Genomic DNA, 20,126 nt, shown 5'->3' with positions numbered 1-20,126 from the left:
TCGAATAAATTGTAATAGAATTGGACTCAACACGAGCTTTATTCGACATTAAATATGTGTCTTAGTAACAGAGATAACAGATTATAAATATTACAGCTGTTTTATCATCACATATAGAAAATGAAATAAGAAAGTAAATTAAGATTAAAAATAAGAGATTATTGAAACCGACTCCTTGGTTCCTCAAGATACCACAAAATTATGAATTATTATATAACAATATAATATTATAAAATTAAAATTTAAATAAAATTAAAATTTAAATAAAATTAAAATATTAAAACAATATGATATTATAAATCAATCAACCTTATTATAAAATTAGTAGTATGAACAAATCTACTAAATTCATATTATAAACTGGAAATAAATAGAGGTCAAAGAGAAATAATAAGAGAGTCTATTTACTTTTTTTGCTATTATTTTATTTTCAAGTTCATTCTCGGTTATCCTGCTATTTAGTCATTGAAACAAATACCAAAGTTATTAAGTTTTCATGAATTTCGAAAGATCCTCATCATCTGAAATTCTTTTTGCTGGTGAACCCTCCCTCTGTCTAACCATAATCTTTCCCTCCTTTACCACCCTCCATACATAGGCTAACTCTCCATTTCTGGCCATGTTTTTAGCTTTCCCAAGAAGGATCTTATTGTGCGCAGTTAAATGATCGTTGATGTAAATATTCTGAGGTGAAAGATTAGGATGAATATTTGTAGAACACAGGTTTTTCTATTTCTTTGCAGCATCTCCCCATAGTAGTTTTGTAGTCCGCGAAACAAAACGAACGATGATTGGTTTAGTTTTTTTCTTAGCTAAAGCGATCCTGTGGGCGATGGAGATATCCTCTCTCTTGAATGGAACTCCTACTGCTAGGGCTGTAGATTGTAGCACAGAATTTGAACAAGTTGGATGATAGACGTTCTTACACTCTGAGCACTCAATGATTTCTTTGATGTTCGTAAAATGGATTTTGCATTTGAAACACTCACTATCCATGGTTGATTAAAATAGACTTACAAACTCATTCTAGAAATGAAGTAAATAAACGTTTAGGTTAGAACAACTCGACACTTTGAGAAACCGGAGTCGGCATGATTGCATGAGTGATAGTAAGAGCATCCAACCGGTTCAAGAGATAACTCAACACAAGTAACATGCTTTGTAAGTAAATTAAGTGTTTTAATAGCCCATGGCTAAATCGATAATAAGCCATGGTTATCAAATTAATCATATAATCACTTAGCTGGAAGTCGTTTCTCCTGTATGTGTTCTGATATGTCTTTGCAAATTACCTAACTGAACACTTTTGAATTCACAAGACTGGCAACTAAAAGGTTTTTCTCCTGTATGTGTTCTGATATGTCTTTGCAAATTACATGACCGAGCACTTTTGAAGTCACAAAACTGGCAACTAAAAGGTTTTTCTTCTGTATGTGTTCTAATATGTATTTTCAAATGACTTGAGGTAGAACTTTTGAAGTCACAAAACTCGCAACTGAAAGGTTTTTCTCCAGTATGTGTTTTGATATGTGCTTTCAAATGACATAGCTTAGCACTTTTGTAGTCACAAAACTCGCAGCTGAAAGGTTTTTCTCCAGTATGTGTTCTAATATGTACTTTCAAACTATTTAAATGAGCACTTTTGAAATCACAGAACTTGCAGCTGAAAGGTTTTTCTGCTGTATGAGTTCTGATATGTTCTTTCAAATTACCTAACTTAGAACATTTGAAGTCACAAAACTCGCAACTGAAAGGTTTTTCTCCAGTATGTGTTCTAATATGTCCTTTCAAACTATTTAAATGAGCACTTTTGAAATCACAAAACTCACAGCTGAAAGGTTTTTCTCCAGTATGTGTTCTGGTATGCCTTTGCAAATTACATGACCGAGCACTTTTGAAGTCACAAAACTGGCAACTAAAAGGTTTTTCTTCTGTATGTGTTCTGATATGTATTTTCAAATGACTTGAGGTAGAACTTTTGAAGTCACAAAACTCGCAACTGAAAGGTTTTTCTCCAGTATGTGTTTTGATATGTGCTTTCAAATGACCTAGCTGAGCACTTTTGTAGTCACAAAACTCGCAGCTGAAAGGTTTTTCTCCAGTATGTGTTCTAATATGTACTTTCAAACCATTCAAATGAGCACTTTTGTAGTCACAAAACTCGCAGCTGAAAGGTTTTTCTCCAGTATGTGTTCTAATATGTACTTTCAAACTATTTAAATGAGCACTTTTGAAATCACAAAACTTGCAGCTGAAAGGTTTTTCTCCTGTATGAGTTCTGGTATGTTTTTGCAAAGTACTCAACTGAACACTTTCGAAGTCACAAAACTCGCAACTGAAAGGTTTTTCTCCAGTATGTGCTCTAATATGTCCTTTCAAACTATTCAAATGAGCACTTTTGAATTCAGAAAGCTCGCAGCTGAAAGGTTTTTCTACTGTATGAGTTCTGATATGTTCTTTCAAATTACCTAACTGAACACTTTTGAATTCACAAGACTGGCAACTAAAAGGTTTTTCTTCTGTATGTGTTCTGATATGTATTTTCAAATGACTTGAGGTAGAACTTTTGAAGTCACAAAACTCGCAACTGAAAGGTTTTTCTCCAGTATGTGTTTTGATATGTGCTTTCAAATGACCTAGCTGAGCACTTTTGTAGTCACAAAACTCGCAGCTGAAAGGTTTTTCTCCAGTATGTGTTCTAATATGTACTTTCAAACCATTCAAATGAGCACTTTTGTAGTCACAAAACTCGCAGCTGAAAGGTTTTTCTCCAGTATGTGTTCTAATATGTACTTTCAAACTATTTAAATGAGCACTTTTGAAATCACAAAACTCGCAGCTGAAAGGTTTTTCTGCTGTATGAGTTCTGATATGTGTTTTCAATTCACTTGAGATAGAACTTTTGAAGTCACAAATCTCGCAGCTGAAAGGTTTTTCTCCAGTATGTGTTCTGATATGTGCTTTCAAATGACCTAACTTAGCACTTTTGTAGTCACAAAACTTGCAGCTGAAGGGTTCCTCTCCAGTATGTGTTTTGATATGTTCTTTCAAATGACCTGACTTAGCACTTTGGTAGTCACAAAACTGGCAGCTGAAAGGTTTTTCCCCAGTGTGTTTTCTAATGTGTATCTTCAAATGACAAAACTTTGGTGTTTCATAGCTACAGTGAGCACAGCTGTAGAGCTTGGTCTTTTCGTCAGCCACAGATGACTCAGTGCACTTTTCCACTGGAGAGATTGAATGCTCATTCAGTCCACCCACTTCTGTTGCATCGTCTCGGCCAGATGTGCTGCAGTTTAAAGACCACATCTCTGGTTCGCTCTTCACTGAACTCCCCCCAGCCTCTTGCTCATCTGCAATCACCAATAATAAAACTTATAGTAAAAAATAATAAATAAATTGTAGATTACGGATATCTTGTACATATAACAGGATATATAGTGAAATTCACATTATAGTGAGTGGAAATCATAGGACAACCGTTTGCTTTTTTTCTATTACCATTACCCTCTATAGTAGGTAGAAGTTGATTCAGTACATCTGAAATGAAATTAAATTATTGCTACTCATTCCTAGCAAACATACTAATTGTCTATGCCATTAAAATAATTAGAAATTTTGGAGAATTTTGTTTTTTAATTTAATTGTAATATTTTTGTTAATATTGTTTAAAATTCATGGTTTAAGGATGCACTGCAGAGAAAAATGTATTTTAATTTTATTTCTATAAAATGACAAATAAATTGAATTTAAAAATCAGCTCTATCTCAAATATTGTTTGTCAAGAAAATGTCCCCATAATTTATTTTGAATTTTCATAATTGATATGAAATTTGATGACAGTTCATTAGGTTTTTCCATAGTCTACAAACAATTTGGCAGAGGTTAACCTACATTGATGAGGTGCTGACTTTATAACATGAATCTCACTGTAGGGAGTCCTCAGAAAGTGTAACAGAGAAAATGTTCAGTAAAGTATTACTAACAATATTTTTGAAGAATGTCAGTAACTGAAGAAACTCCAGACAAAATCCAATTATAAAGATATGTTTGGAAAGAGGAGATAATAATTTTAAATAATATTCATAACATTTTTTACTTTGTTTGATGTTTATGATCTTTATATGAGTGCTAAAAAAGTTTCAAAAAAGACATTCGTTGAGTTCAAAGCCAATTTTCAAACAGTTTGTTGCAAATTTCATGTAGAATCTATGGTCTTTGACTGTTACACCTTTCATGAGGCATTCTGTATATATAGTGAGGTCCACGATATAATGGCAGTGGAGAAAGATAGGAGAAAAACGTTACAGATCCTCTTTCTTGTCAATGCCTTTCATAGACGGTAGCTGATACAGGTTTATTAATGCAATATTAACTGTTCATTCTTGTTTAAAATAGTCAATTATATGTTATCTAGCAATAAATTATATTTTTTAATGAATGTTCATAAATAATATAAAACATTTTGTTAATTAATTATTAATTCTAAATACCTAAAAGACAATCTGGCAACAGAGCAAAGCGAGAAAAAGATAGTGCTATCCGCTTTGTTGAATGATAGACAAGGATAGCAATACCATTACTAATCAAACACTGCCATTGTAACGTGGATCTCACTATAGTTGAGGGATGATAAGCCAATTAAATGCTTATCAATATATCTTTTTAAAACATAGCACAATTTATCCTAGTCACATAAAGCCTGTGATAATGAAAAAATATCAGAAGTATTTAATAAAATTACAGGAGTTTCAATTTATTACAAGTTTTAGGCAAACATCTATAAGATTGTATGAGTTGGAGTTTGAATTCTCTCATATCGTATTAAATTTGATTGCAATTGCAAACAGATCATAGAGAATCATTCTTGTAAATAATCATTTTCTTTTTTACTAGGTACTGTAAACTACAGTAACTAGAACGTGATTCAAAAAGAATATCACAACTTTGAAAATTGATAACTCTGCAATGAATAATTGGAGAGTAAAGCACTATCAGACATCGATTAGAGGAAGCTCTGAAGTTTTTTTAGTTCCTTATTTAGTCCCATTGGCACTCATCTGTCTGTGCCTATTTGAATGAAAACTATCCGAGGCAATGGATCGGGACAGAGCACTTCATCACTGGCCTCCAAGAAGCCCTGAGCTCACCCCCTCCAATTTTTTTCTCTAGGGGTACATTAAAGATAAGGTGTATCAACCTCCTCTACCAGCTTACATTGAGGAGCTCAAACAAGAAATAACAGAAGCTATACATACTGTTATGCCTGATATGCTACTGAGGGTGTGCAATGAGTTCGAGTATCATATTGATATCACTCGAGTGTCTGGAGGGGGCTACATTGAACATTTGCAAACTTATTTTCTAGTGGGAAAAAACTTATTTTAATACTCTTCATTTTGATTTACAACCCATGTTTCTATTATGTTTCCTTGATTAAATACAGATTTTCAAAGTTGCGGTATTCTTTTTAAATCACGCTGTATTTTACCCAATAATATAGTTACTGTACAGTAAACAAGTACTGTATCCAGTGGCGAAGCTTCAGCCATTCAAAAGCAAAACTAAAACCCGGGATAAAGAAAGGAGACAGGGCTGCGCTACCTGTACACTGGGCTATTGTTCCGAAAAGGTTTATCCTCCAACTCTCGGCTATCACACTCTATTGTCCTTTGAATCTGCTTCATTACCCTCATTAGTGGCCGGAGTGGCCAAGTCTGCTTTCTTGAAGGCAGTTTCAGCTGGTAGGGACTCATCTATTACTTTCCACCTCACCTGTTACTTGTATTCTTACTTTATTATTGCATCTAGATCAGTGTTCATGTACTTGTTGTTCAACTATTTCTAATGGTTCATTTTGATGAAACTCAACTTGCTCACAGGCTGTATACAGACTAACTTGAGTTACATACGATTTGTGATTACACACCACATGTGCTATTCATCAGCTGATGATCTGTCTATGTAATGTATTTAGTCTCATCATGTACACTGAATATGATAGGACATAAGGATAAGTATAAAAGAACATAATCTTTATAAAAAATAATATGTTCCTAGTTTGACTAAATTTGTACTCATAATCGATGGTAATGTGTGTGTTTATCCAATCAATGTAGGCTACCACTGGTTTACAGCTGAAAATTCCTTCAAGTAATCAGACTGGGCCACCAATTTATTCCTCAGAGTGAAATCCTTAACAATAGACCATGAAAATGTCGAAACACATTAACAATAGGCGACCACTGAAGGGTCACTAGAACTTCTACCTGTTCATCCATTGTTTTCTCACCAACAAAAAACCCTCACCTTCCCCTAGCCTCTGTCATTGGAAAGCTGACCCTAACCGCCTAACATTTTTCTGTCTTCAACTCCAGCTCTTAACTCATCTGAAACACTTTATATAGAATACAAGCATCTGCCTTTTTAAACCCCTGTGTATCAGCATTGAAACTCTTAAGCATAGAACATTACAAAAGCTATAAACTCAAGTGAATAGATAGAAAAAAGATTGGGTGATATGAGAAGGAAGAACATCCAAAAGGAACTAGTTGTCAATGGTAGAAATAAAAATAAGTGGCAGAAAAAATTTCAGCATTTCAAGTGGACAATTTTGGCTTCTAAAAAGACAAAATTCTTCTGAATTCCTAATTAAAAAATTTCACAATATCACTAGAATGCTGCCATTTTGAAACTGAAACCGGACCCTAGCCTTTTCCTCATCTAAACCTGACCTCTTTTCATTATTTACCTAATCCTAGCCTAACAAGTCACACATTCTTTATCCAGTAAATGTGCATGGTTGACATGTGGCAGACAGCCCATTCAGGAGTAGCATTTACACAGGATTTCCACACCCAAACAACAAACCACTTCATGTAAGGAAGCTGGCCACAATCTAATCACCCAAGCAAGGAGTGTGGACCCTGGTCAATCAAGAATCAGTTAGTGATAGAATGCATCTCACCATATGCCTCCTCTTTGATGAAGATCATGTTGTAGCCAGGGATTAGATAATGTTGTTGGCTGCAATCATCTTCCACTGCAGCTGATTGCTGGCTGCTATCATCCTCCTCCTCCTCCTTTTTAACAGTAACTGTCGCCATCTGCAATACATACACATTCACAATCAATGGCAGGAATATCATTGATTGAGCATTAGCGAGTTATAACTTTTGACTTAATCAAGGCCAAAGTTGTTATCCATCTGTTTGTATGTTCTACATAAACTTTAGAAAGATTTTAACATTCAGCTTCAAATTTTGAATACTTAGGACTACTCTTTATAACTTTTTACAGATCAAGTTCATTGAGCAACAAAATTGACTCACTCCTTCATCCTTTTCCAGGATATAAAAATAACATTGAAAGTGCATAAGAAGAAAAATTGTTGTGATTTTCATATTCATTTATAACAGCTTATGCAATTTGGCAGCTATCATACAGACCTTCATGCACTGACACATGATTTCGAATTATCCACTGTCAAATTATTCTTGTGAAAGGAAAAACAATATTATAATATCTCCATATTTTCACCAACACTGTTCAATTACAATTTGCGAATTTCAAAAAAATATATTCCCATAATTTTCACCAACTCTGTTTAATTACAAGATGTGGATTTCAAAGATCAATACAACAGTTGATGAGTGAGTTCTCCAACCCAGGCGCTCACTAGTATAGAACACACTTATTATACAGCTCTTTTAAGCATAAGTGAGATGTAACTTCAGATATAAGAAGGCAAATGCATTTCAAACATCTCATAAGTGCTCCATAAGTTAAATATCTATAGTAATAGCATTACAACCCTATTGTTATAGAATATAGCTGACTATGCATTGTCTTCTTTATGTCTCAATTAATTATTTACATTTAGTTCTACTCAAACTCTTGACGAGAGCACTCGGCTCCCGAAATTCTTCAATTCAGTATTTTCTGTAGTTGTAGTGTTAATAAAGTTTCAATTTTTAAAAACTCAGTCGTGTCGTCCAATCACTTAACTGGCGCCCGAACTTACATCGCGGAAAGTTTTATTGTTGTATCCATCCACGTTCATTAAACTTGGATACAAGACCTTTTATCTTGTGCAATGAAAAAACTTTGAGTTCCACCTTTTCATCCGTGAACCAACCCATATATTTTTCTCCAACGAGAAACTCATAGTGAAAGTGACTCAACTTCAAAATCCAAAATCTACCACTTAACTACAAAATTATTCTCCAACGAGATAACAAAGTCAAGTGTTATCAGAGTAAACTCAAACTTTCAAAAATTTCTACAACAAGAACTTAACTTTCACCAGTGTTAATAAGTGTAAATCAAATCAAACTACATAAATGAAAACGACTTCAAGTACTTCTCAATGGAAAACCATCATCAAGCTGTTATCACCATCATGCTGTAACCGTATCCAGCCTAGCAGTTGGTTCAACCCCACGCTGGCCACCGCAGGAGATGAGAGGACTCTACAGAGGGACCGAGATCTCGCCACCTTCAGGAGGATTCCTGCTGTCCTTATATCATCCGAAGGAGAAGACGACACCGACGTCGACAACAATGCTGAAGACAACTGGAACATCACCCACCAACCTCAATCGACTGTGAGTAATTTCGTTATATCTCTTCCTCAACCAAACCCTACAATGCCTAATATCTCGAAACAAATTCCTCATGATATTCTCAAATTCATACCCCATTATGATGGTACTTGCTATAAGCTACCACATTTTATTAGTACTTGTAATGAATTATTAGTGTCCTATTGCAGTGAAAACATTGTTGAAAAATCAGAAAATCACTGGCTCCTTTTCAGGGCAGCCATAAGCCGTCTTTCAGGACCCACAGAATCAGTTGTTTTTAATAACAATTGTACACCTGTAACAGAGCTGATAGCCACTCTAAAAACAAACTTTGCTGACAACAGGTCCGTTCCATACCTAATTGCAGAAATTACTTTCATGAAATCCTATTCCAATGAACACCCGATCGAATTCATTAATCGCCTGGATGAAAAACGCACAACTGTGTTGACTAAATATAAACTAGATGGTATCCAAGGTGAACTTTTGACTAATCTAATGCAGCAGTTGAATGCAACTCTTACTCGTACATTGATTCACGGAGTACATCCAACTTTGGGCTCTCATTTGCAAATCCTCCAAATTCACGATCTTGATGATGCTAGACATAAGATTATTAATGACTGTAGTATTGTTATAAGGAGCTTGAACTTCGAATCAACTATCAGTACTATCAATAAAATTGATTCAAGAGCTTTTAATCAAACGCCAATGCGATCAAACACATTCACCCATGCTTATCAAGCAAGCAACAGAGCTTTTTCTAACAACTTCTCGCAACCTTGAGTACCGAATTTCTTCCAACAGAATAATGGATCACAGCAAACATCCCCTCAGAACAGAAACTTTCAACAAAATTTTCCTCAAAATCAATTTGCTCAATTCCCTCAGCAACCGAGGCCTGTGCAAAACAATCCTCAATTCAGACAACCACATAATAGTAAGTGGGATTCACAAAACACTTTCAGCATGCGCACAGTTCAAACAAATCCTTCTAATCGTTTCAAACTAAACTCAAAATCTCCCTTTGAAGTGCATCATTTGCAAGATGACTTGACAGATAACTCATCTAATCTTTTTGGAAACGGAATCCAAAACATGCACGATGACTTGACAGACAACTCATCTCATCCTTTCGGACATGAAATCCAAAGCATGCATAACCAGCTAACTTCACTTACTGAAGCATTCAACAACATGCAGGCTCATTTTTTAGGGGTAGGCCTAACACACTCAGCAGAAACACCCCCAAAAAATTTGAATTGAATATCATAAATAAGTCGCTCCCATATTTTGTCGACCACGCTAACCGTAAATGGATGGTTGACACTGGATCGTCAAAGAACTATGTGAACCCCTCACGAAACATTGAAAGAACTCAAAGCCAATGTAAATTATACAAACAACATGTTAGATTATCGTACTATTTTGAAACCGTTGTTATCAGTGATTAACTCTAATGAACAAATTCAATTGAAACCAGGATTTAATGTTGTTACTGTACCAGTTAGGTCGATTCCTAATCTCAAGACAGGACTACTTAAAGCTGTTTCTCATGAAAGTTATTACGTTGAAGAAAGTATTGTTAGTATAGAAGAAAATAGATGTAAGTGCGTAGTGTATTCCAATGAGCTCATGACCATAAGCCCCGAGCCAATGGAGATAGAAGAATTAGAAACTATTTTTGACAATGATGAAATTGATAACTCAGATGTATCAAACAAATCGGATATTATAAGAGAAATTCCTAAACTTCTTCGGACGGACCATATGAATGTCGAAGAGCGGAAACATATCATAAATTTAATACAGAATTTTCCTGAAATCATCAAACATGAACATGATGAATTGACAAGTAGTACTAATCTGTTGAAATTAAAAATCAACACTACTGACGAAATCCCTGTATATTCTAAAAATTATAGATACCCTCAAGTGTTTAGGAAGGACGTTGAATTAGAAATTGACAAACTTCTTCAGAATAAAATAATTCAACATTCCAACTCCCCATATAACAGTCCAATTTGGGTAGTGCCCAAAAAATCAGACGCCTCCGGTAAACGTAAAATATGTGTCATTTTAGATTACAGGAAGATTAATGATAAAACGATTGAGGACAAATATCCTCTCCCAAATATTGAGGACTTATTTGGAAAAATTGGAAGGGCTACCTATTCTTCAGCGATAGATCTCGCTTCTGGATTCCACCAAATTCAAATGGAAAAGGAATCAATTCCAAAAACTGCCTTTTCAACTGAGACCGGACATTATGAATTTTTGAGAATGCCGTTTGGATTAAAGAACGCTCCAGCTACTTTCCAACGTGCAATGAACATTTTGTTTTCCACAATGCCCAATGTGTTAGTCTACATGGACGATATAATTGTGTTTTCCGATAATCTCAAGGAACACTTGAAACATCTAAAATCAGTTTTCAAACAACTTAGAGATCATAATCTAAAAATCCAACTGGACAAAACAGAGTTTTTTAAATGAGAATTACTATACTTAGGACATATCATATCTGAACACGGAATTCAACCCAATCCTTCAAAACTAGAAGCAATCAAGAACTTTCCAATCCCAAAAAATGAAAAAGAAATTAAGCAATTTCTAGTATTGACAGGCTATTATCAAAAAATGATAAAAAATTACGCTAAGATTGCAAAACCTCTCACACACGCCTTGAAAAAAGATGTTAAAATCAATCCAAACAATCCAGAATATCAAAAGTCATTCGAAACATTAAAACTTCTATTACAAAACGATCCAATTTTACAGCTACCTGACTTCACAAAAACATATATTCTGACTTGCGATGCTAGCAATTATGCTATAGCTTCAGTGTTATCACAAAAATTCAATGGTAAAACCTTACCCATTGCATATGCTTCTCGTACACTTAATTGTCATGAAGAAAATCTTTCTATGATTGAGAAAGAATTATTAGCTATAGTCTGGTCATGCAAACATTTTCGACCATACCTCTTCACCTCTTCACCTCGAAACCGATCACAAACCTCTTCAATGGCTACACAGCATAAAAGAACAGAATTCAAAATTAATTCGTATGAAACTCTTTCTAGAAGAATTTGATTTTTCAATACAGTATGTGGAAGGTAAATTGAACCAAGTAGCCGATGCTCTTTCAAGAATACGCCCACTTGACGTTAACATGATGGAAAATGATGAAGACGAACCTTTCCAAGGTTTCGAAAGTGGTTTTCGTGGTTTCAATCATGACTTTCAGGATCTTGAGAATAACAGTAATCTCGATGACCCCGATGAATTTGACATGGACAAACTGCTTAGATTTAACACTAACACAGACATTCCCTCAGTAGACACCATCACACTTGACGATTTTCTTCAACATGTAGGCAAATCTGCCAAACAAACTAACAATTCTGATTGGGATAATATTGTAAATAATGATAATGATGCTAATGATAATGATGCTAATGACCTAGAAGTTGATAATTGTAGTCTAGTTACAATACATTCACAGGAGAGTTCGAATGAACAAGTAGTTATTGCGGAAGATGACAAAATAATCAATGTTGAACAAAATCAAATCATTTTAGAATGTGGCAACAAAGAACCTGTTATCAGAAAAGTTTTTACAAAAAACAGATTGACTCTATATTTTCAAAGTTCATCCACTCCTGAAGAAATAAATGATGTGTGTATACAATACTTGAAACCCAACACACTTTATGGGATACTTTGCTCCAGGACAGGTATATTGAAAAAAGAATATGAAATGATTTTCGAAAATTTTAAGAATGTTATCATTGCTAATTTCAATTCTGTGAAACTTAGGAGATATAAGAATCTGAATTTGGATATAACTGATTCAGAGGAACAAAAAGGAGTTGTAACCAATTATCATGTAGGAAAAACGTATCACCGTGGAATTAATGAAAGCTATAACCACATTCGAAGAGAATACTATTGGCCTACCATGCTTAAAGACATTACAGAATACATAAATAAGTGTTCAGTATGTGCTAAAGTGAAATATGATAGAAGACCTGTTCAAGTTGAATACAAAATTACCCCAACTCCTGACAAACCTTTCGAAAAATTACAGATTGACACGTTTCAATACAGTGGAATAAAATTCCTCATGATAATAGATTGCTTCTCGAAAAAACTCATGGCATATCCACTAACAAGTTTGAACCAACTTGAAATACAGTCTTGTTTGAATGATTACTTTTCTCTATTTCCATGCCCTAAAACAATCCAAATGTATAATAGTCATGAATTCGACAATGCTGGACTTCGAGATTTTTTGCATTTATATAAGATAGAACCTTATTATATAACACCGGGACATCCAGATTCCCAGGGTTTATTAGAACGAGCACACTCAACACTCATTGAACTCCTTAATGCTATAAAAATGGAAAATAAAGACAACAAACCCAAAGATAATATGAAACTTGCAATTATCGCATTCAATAACACAATAAATTCAACTTTGAAACTAACTCCTATGGAAATGACTTTTGGTGTATTGAAAAATCCATATGTTGATGAAATAATGGAAGCCCTTATTGCTGAAGAAAGAACAAATGCCTATCTAGAAAAACTGAAAACTATTCACAAACTAGTAAAAGATAAAGTAGGTCAAGAAAAACAAAATAGAACTGAACGCTTAAATCAAACTAGAGAAAAAGATTTTGAAATGCCTAACGAACCCTTCATAAAGACAACGTTTGATAAAAAGGACAAACCCAAATTTTTCAAAGTGAACTACAATAAGGAAACTCAATTAGCTACTAATCCAAGAGCGATCAGAAACGACCCTTCAAACTTCACCCGAATCGAGAGAAGCGAGCTCGAAAGAAAAAGAAATCAACTAATTTATCTGTTTCAGGTAACAATGTTTCTTTTTCTGATGCTGTTCCTAACACCAGCAAACCCTTATAGATTGACTGATCTAAGTAAAACATCAGGCATCACTCCTATCAAAATTGAGGACTCATTCATAATAAATGAAACCTTCACATACATGCATAATATTAATGTTAACATGTTGCGTATCGAATTAAATACCATCAAAAGAACAATATTCACTTTGCGTGAACACAATATCGATCAAGGCTGTCTAGACATCATAACAATGCATTTAAAGTACACAGAAACAAAACTAGATCACATCAATATCAGCAAAAATAGAAATAAGCATGGACTTTTCAATGGACTTGGCTCAGCTATTTCATGGGTAACCGGTAACATGGATGCGAATGACAAAGAAAAATACGACCAAATATTATTTCAAGTTCAGTCAAATGAATACCGCTTACAGCATAATATTGAGAATCAATTTTCAGCAAACAAAAGGCTCATTGACGATTTTAATGCTGATGTGAAAAAGATTCATGGGAATAATTTGAAAAATTATAAACTATTTCAAAACTCTCTCAAATGAAACTACGACTGTACAGCTGAACCAGCAATTTTCCCTTTTATTTAGCTCATTAAGTTTGCTCTTTAATAAAATAAGTGATTTAGATACTAGTTTGGAGTTTTGTAGATTGAATATTCTACATTCTAGTATATTATCCCATAAAGAAAAAAATAATATTATTTCTGAATCTAATGTGAAATTGATTTCTGAAGAACCAGAAGTGTTATGGCAATTAGCAAAAGTACACTGCTCAATATATAAAGAATATATATCCTACTTCATTGAATTCCCTTTAAAATCACCTACTTATGAAACCTTCTTCTTATTATCCTATCCTGTTTATCGTAATACTGAAGTTACCACCATTCATGAATATCCTTCCCTTATCCTGAGATATGACGAAATTTTATCTGGTAAATGTGAATTTTTGTGTGACAACTACTACTGCAGAAATGTGACAGTGATACAAAATAAGTGTATAAGTGAAGTGTTAGAAGATAAGAAATTAGAAAACTGTAAACAATTAGTAATTAATGAATCTGCTTCTTTTGTAAAATTCATTCCAATTATCAATCAATATCTACTGTACAAAATTAACAAAGCTATTATTTTATCAGACAAAAACAACACTACATTATATCCAAAATCAACTCAATTATTGTATCTTAATAAGTCAGAACAGTTATTCGAACATCCTAAAATACATGAATATTGGGAAAGTGATATATCAATCCCATCTGAAGTTCCATTTTGTAAATTAAAAACAAACTTTTCATTTGATATTATATATGAAGCAAATATTAAGATTGAAACACTACTAGCGATAGAAGAACTTAGCATTGCAAAAGACGATACTTATTATATTTGGATTTTTATTCTATGTTTTATTGTTATTCTTAGTATATTTATTGTATTTATATTATATAACTTTATTAAATATGTTAAAACTTCTTTACGAAATAATTGTAGAAATGTTAATGTAGCAGCAACTTTGCAAGCCCCAACATTTGTTCTTGGGCCTTGCCTCCAAACCCAAAATTCTGATCGCTGAGGACAGCTTCAGTCTAGGGGTGGAGGAGTTAAATATCTATAGTAATAGCATTACAACCCTATTGTTATAGAATATAGCTGACTATGCAATGTCTTCTTTATGTCTCAATTAATTATTTTCATTTAGTTCTACTCAAACTCTTGACGAGAGCACTCGGCTCCCGAAATTCTTTAATTTGGTATTTTCTGTAGTTGTAGTGTGAATAAAGTTTCAATTTTTAAAAACTCAGTTGTGTCGTCCAATCACTTAACTATAGACTAGAAAAAACTGTGGAATACTATTTTTCATCCATGAATACTTGAAAAAATAACACATTGCTTATTTGATGTTGGGTTAGAAATCAACCAACCAGCAGCCTATACAGGGTGTTTCAGAAGTAGTGTCGAGAATTTTAGGGTATTGTACCTGGATGCTAGGAGACTACAAATGTCATATTTGAAGTGTCCAAAACTCAGCGGTTATCCTTATAGCTGCCATTTTGTTTTTTTCACTTAAAAATTTTTATCTCAAGAACGAAATGTTGTATTGATCTGAAATTTGGCATGAATATTTATGCTATAAAGACTCAACTATAAAAAATAAAAAAAAAATTTTTCGTTGAAATTTTTCAAAATGGCGGCCATTTTAAATTTTTGATGGCGAATATCTCGAAAACCGTCCATTTTACAGAAAATTTACAAAAGACAAAAAAGTTAGCAAATTTTTTCACGATTCCAATGATACCTAATTTATTAAGATTGGTCGAAGAATAACAGAGAAATTGATTTTTTTCGTACTGCATGCATGACCACTTTTCACCATTTAAAGATCAATATTAATTTTTTAATTCCAGATGTATTTAAGATGAAGCTTTGAAACTCGGTATGGCTCCATATGGGCAAACAGATGATTTTACAATGGTTTTCAGATGATAATGTTTGTCTTGTAAAAGTATTGTTGTTTCATTAAAAGTAAAGAACCAGATGTAGTGCTTCCTATTTCTTAGTCTCACGTTTCCTAGGTCTTATTTCTATCTTAAATTTCCAGTTTCAATATTTTCTTACGTTGCTTCTACACAAATATTTAATTATTGTAATGGAATTTAGTTCGCTGGAGTACACCGATATTCACTTCATGTATGGAGCAGCTCTTGGCAATGCGACCGAAGCAAGAAGAATGTATGCAGCTGCATTTCCAAACCGCCGTCTCCCTTCCGACAAGGTGTTCACAAGAACTCACAATCGGCTGAGAGAAGTTGGTTCATTTGAACGGAACAGGGTAATTGCTGGTAGGCCTCGAGCAGTTCGAAATGTTGCTTTTGAAGAGGAAGTATTGCAGAAATTCGATTTCAATCCTAGAACGAGTACGAGAGCAGTTGCAAAGCAAATCAATTCAAGTGCTTCTTCTGTGTGGCGTGTACTAAACAAGGAAAGACTTCACCCCTTCCGCTTTCAAAAAGTTCACTCATTGGTTGAACGCGACTATGAGCCAAGAGTAAATTGTGCCCGTTGGTTTCTTCAGCAAGACATTATCCAACCAAATTTTCTAGAAAATGTGTTATTTACCGATGAGTCCAGCTTTACAAGAGAAGGAATCTTCAACTCTCGCAACAGTCACGTCTGGGCCTTAGACAATCCTCATGAGGTCAAAGTGCGTGGTTATCAGCATAGATTTTCGCTGAATGTTTGGACGGGTATCTTAGGTAATCGCGTGATTGGACCATACATTCTTCCTAATCGTCTGAATTCTCCCACGTACATTACTTTTTTAAGAGACATACTACCAGAACTTTTGGAAGATGTGCCTCTTGCAAACAGATATAATATTTGGTTTCAACATGATGGTGCCCCTGCTCATTTCCGAAATGTTGTTACGGACTTTCTGAACATGACCTATCGTCAGCGGTGGATTGGGCGGGGTGGACCAGTACCGTGGCCCGCACGTTCACCTGACCTCAACCCTTTAGATTTTTTTTTCTAGGGCCATATGAAAGACCTTGTTTACAGCACGCCAGTAGAAAACGAAGAAGACCTTGTGGCAAGAGTGGTTGCTGCAGCAGGTGCCATTCAAGATGATGAAAATGCTTTTATAGCAGTTCGACGGTCCATGATTGAAAGGTGCAGACTGTGTAATCAAGTTGAAGGACGGCATTTTGAGCAATTGCTGCATTAGTATCAGTGAACCGATTTGAGTGAAATTAATATTTTTCAATGTAAAATAAAATTTGGAGGAAAGTTATTCTTGTATATTTCTGTAATAAGAACGGTTTTCATGAAATTATAAAAAAAATTAATATTGATCTTTAAATGGTGAAAAGTGGTCATGCATGCAGTTCGAAAAAAATCAATTTCTCTGTTATTCTTCGACCAATCTTAATAAATTAGGTATCATTGGAATCGTGAAAAGATTTGCTAACTTTTTTGTCTCTTGTAAATTTTCTGTAAAATGGACGGTTTTCGAGATATTCGCCATCAAAAATTTAAAATGGCCGCCATTTTGAAAAATGTCAACGAAAAATTTTTTTTTTATTTTTTATAGTTGAGTCTTTATAGCATAAATATTCATGCCAAATTTCAGATCAATACAACATTTCGTTCTTGAGATAAAAATTTTTAAGTGAAAAAAACAAAATGGCAGCTATAAGGATAACCGCTGAGTTTTGGACACTTCAAATATGACATTTGTAGTCTCCTAGCATCCAGGTACAATACCCTAAAATTCTCGACACTACTTCTGAAACACCCTGTATATTATGTTAGAAAGGTTAGGATGACAGTTGACAGTAAGAGATTGAGTTTTTTTATTACAAAATATAATGTGAAAGAAGAAAGAGGTATTCACATTTTTAATTTATCAACTCCAAATCTTTGATAGCAGTGCTATATAAAGAGTGATTCCAAGTTCCCTACCAATATTCTAAGGCATTGTTCCTTGGTATGAAATATATCTAGATATCATTTTCAAACTGTCACAAAGTCCTTATAGTCACTTACATAGTAGCCCTTTTTGTTTTTTCAATTATCTTTTGTTTTAACAATTATTTGACAGTTTTTCAAGTTTGAGGCCATGTATTTGGGAATGGAATAGAAAGGGCTGTGAGCATGTTTTCCCATTCACAATCATATTACAGTTGAGGCCTGGTTGCACAAAAGCCGGTAAGCCGGTTGAATTCTAACAATGATTAATTTTACAAGAACCAATCAGAGAAGGTCTTTTTGATAAAACGGTTTCTCTGAATGGTTCTCGTGGAACTAATCACAATTAAAATTCAACTGGCGTTTGTGCAACCAGCACTGAACCCTACAAGAGACTAGAATATTGTTTGTTCACTAAGACATTTAAAAGAAGCTATTAATCTCCAGGAAGCATCTGGTGTAGGTGTATTTTGCTATGTTTCATAGCCATATCAACTATGGACTTCAGTTATGGGGACATGCTCCAGACTGTAAAGATTTACTGCTCCAGCAGAAGAAAGCTCTAAGGATTCTGGATTTGGCGGGCTACTTGGACCAATGCCGACCCATCTTTATTAAGCTGAGAATACTCACGGTATACAATCAAAAACCTACGGTATGTCTGGCTCTCCCTATTGCAGGCAAGGGATAATTTCCACTTGCTCATGAGAAGAGAAAACAGACTCCTACACAAGAGGAAAAGCGAAAATAGACATCCCTTTCTGCAGGCTGTTTAAGAAGAAGGATTGTTTTTCAATACTAGCCCTGAGGATTTACAACGCCTTACCTGATGTATGACAGAGAGAAGTATGAAGTACTATTTATAAAAAATGCTAATAGCATTTACAAAGTATTCAAGTTTTATGTTGTCTAATCTGCATGTTTAAAATTTTTATTCAGGCTTACTCAAAAGCCAATTCAACTGTGAAAAGGCCTATAATGATTTGAATAAGTAGGTAGTGTAATTATTCAAAATGTGAGGTTAGGAAAAAATTCTTCAAATTAGTAATGAATAACCGATGGCTAATTTCTGGAAATTCAATAATAGAAATAAAACATAATAACATACCATATAGATTACATCCAAAACATTAATGAAAGATATCGGGCTCACAGTCTATGGGGCTAACTTATATTTTTAGGTGAGTTTCTTCATTGAATGAAATAGTGAAGGCTATGTATTTCCTAACATAACCTCACATTTTGCTGAGAGGATCTGATATTATTCTCTACATAATATTTAATTATGCATTGAATTTATGCTTTACAAAAGAATGGAAAATATTAGCTGATAATAATTATATCAAGTTCTTGCTTACCACGAATTTATGTAAAATCTCCAAGAGTGGCACTGATTGTTATGATTTTGTGAATATTCAAATTATATTGTTTGTTTGTTCACTATCTTCTAATATTTTACTTTTTGACCTGTGTTTTATATGCAAAACAGTTTGAATACTCAAATACTATCAATGCATAAATAAGTAATAAGTTACTTGTATAATAATAATAACAAAAAACACTAGGGACTGAAATCTTGAGAGTCCAGAGCTTGTGCTTAATGATGATGAGGAACTCCGACACTCGGACCTCACCGACCACAGTATATCAACAGACAGTATTGAAACTCGTCTATAGTACCCTGGCACAAAAATCCGCCATCTTGTTAGAAAGTTCCGCATTCTAATATAGTGGGGTCCACCTTATAATGGCAGATAGGATTCACAATACTGTTGCTGTCCTTTTCTATCATACAACAAAACAGATAGCGCTATCTCTCTCTAGCTTTGCAATGTTGTCTGATTGCCAGAATATTTTATTTTCACTTTTAACAGTGACTGTATAAAAGTGGACAAACAATTCTCACCCGCCATTTTTTCTTCATTCTATCAAAATACTTGAGTACACAAGTTGTATAATTGATTTAAAATGTATTTTTGAAACAATGAAATAATTTGTAGACATTACCGTATGAGAAACACCAATTGAAATACCTGAAATGACACTTAAAAAGTTGATAGCTAACCATCCTAGACTTTATCCATGCTTCAGTTAGCCTACACATATAAGTTAGACCTACTCCTACCGGTATAAATTATATTGGAAAGTTATTTCAGAACTATTTTCATTGAAAATAC

The 20,126-nt window shown here is 34.1% G+C and overlaps 1 protein-coding gene across 1 annotated transcript; it reads right to left on the bottom strand.

Annotated features, from left to right (window-relative positions):
• Window positions 1–384: 384 nt before the first annotated feature.
• LOC111047179 (gastrula zinc finger protein XlCGF17.1-like) lies at window positions 385–19,240 on the bottom strand. Its single transcript, XM_039440971.1, has 5 exons — window positions 19,058–19,240; window positions 6,968–7,106; window positions 2,778–3,353; window positions 2,469–2,693; window positions 385–1,292 (listed from the first exon to the last, which is right to left on the bottom strand). Exons 1-5 carry the CDS (start codon window positions 19,058–19,060, stop codon window positions 1,240–1,242), a joined length of 996 nt encoding a protein of 331 aa, XP_039296905.1. The 5' UTR covers window positions 19,061–19,240; the 3' UTR covers window positions 385–1,239.
• Between the last annotated feature and the right edge of the window lie 886 nt (window positions 19,241–20,126).

This window comes from Nilaparvata lugens, chromosome 14 (assembly GCF_014356525.2).
Source record: "Nilaparvata lugens isolate BPH chromosome 14, ASM1435652v1, whole genome shotgun sequence".
NCBI classification, from domain to species: domain Eukaryota; kingdom Metazoa; phylum Arthropoda; class Insecta; order Hemiptera; family Delphacidae; genus Nilaparvata; species Nilaparvata lugens.
This window is presented reverse-complemented; position numbering and strand designations above follow the sequence as displayed.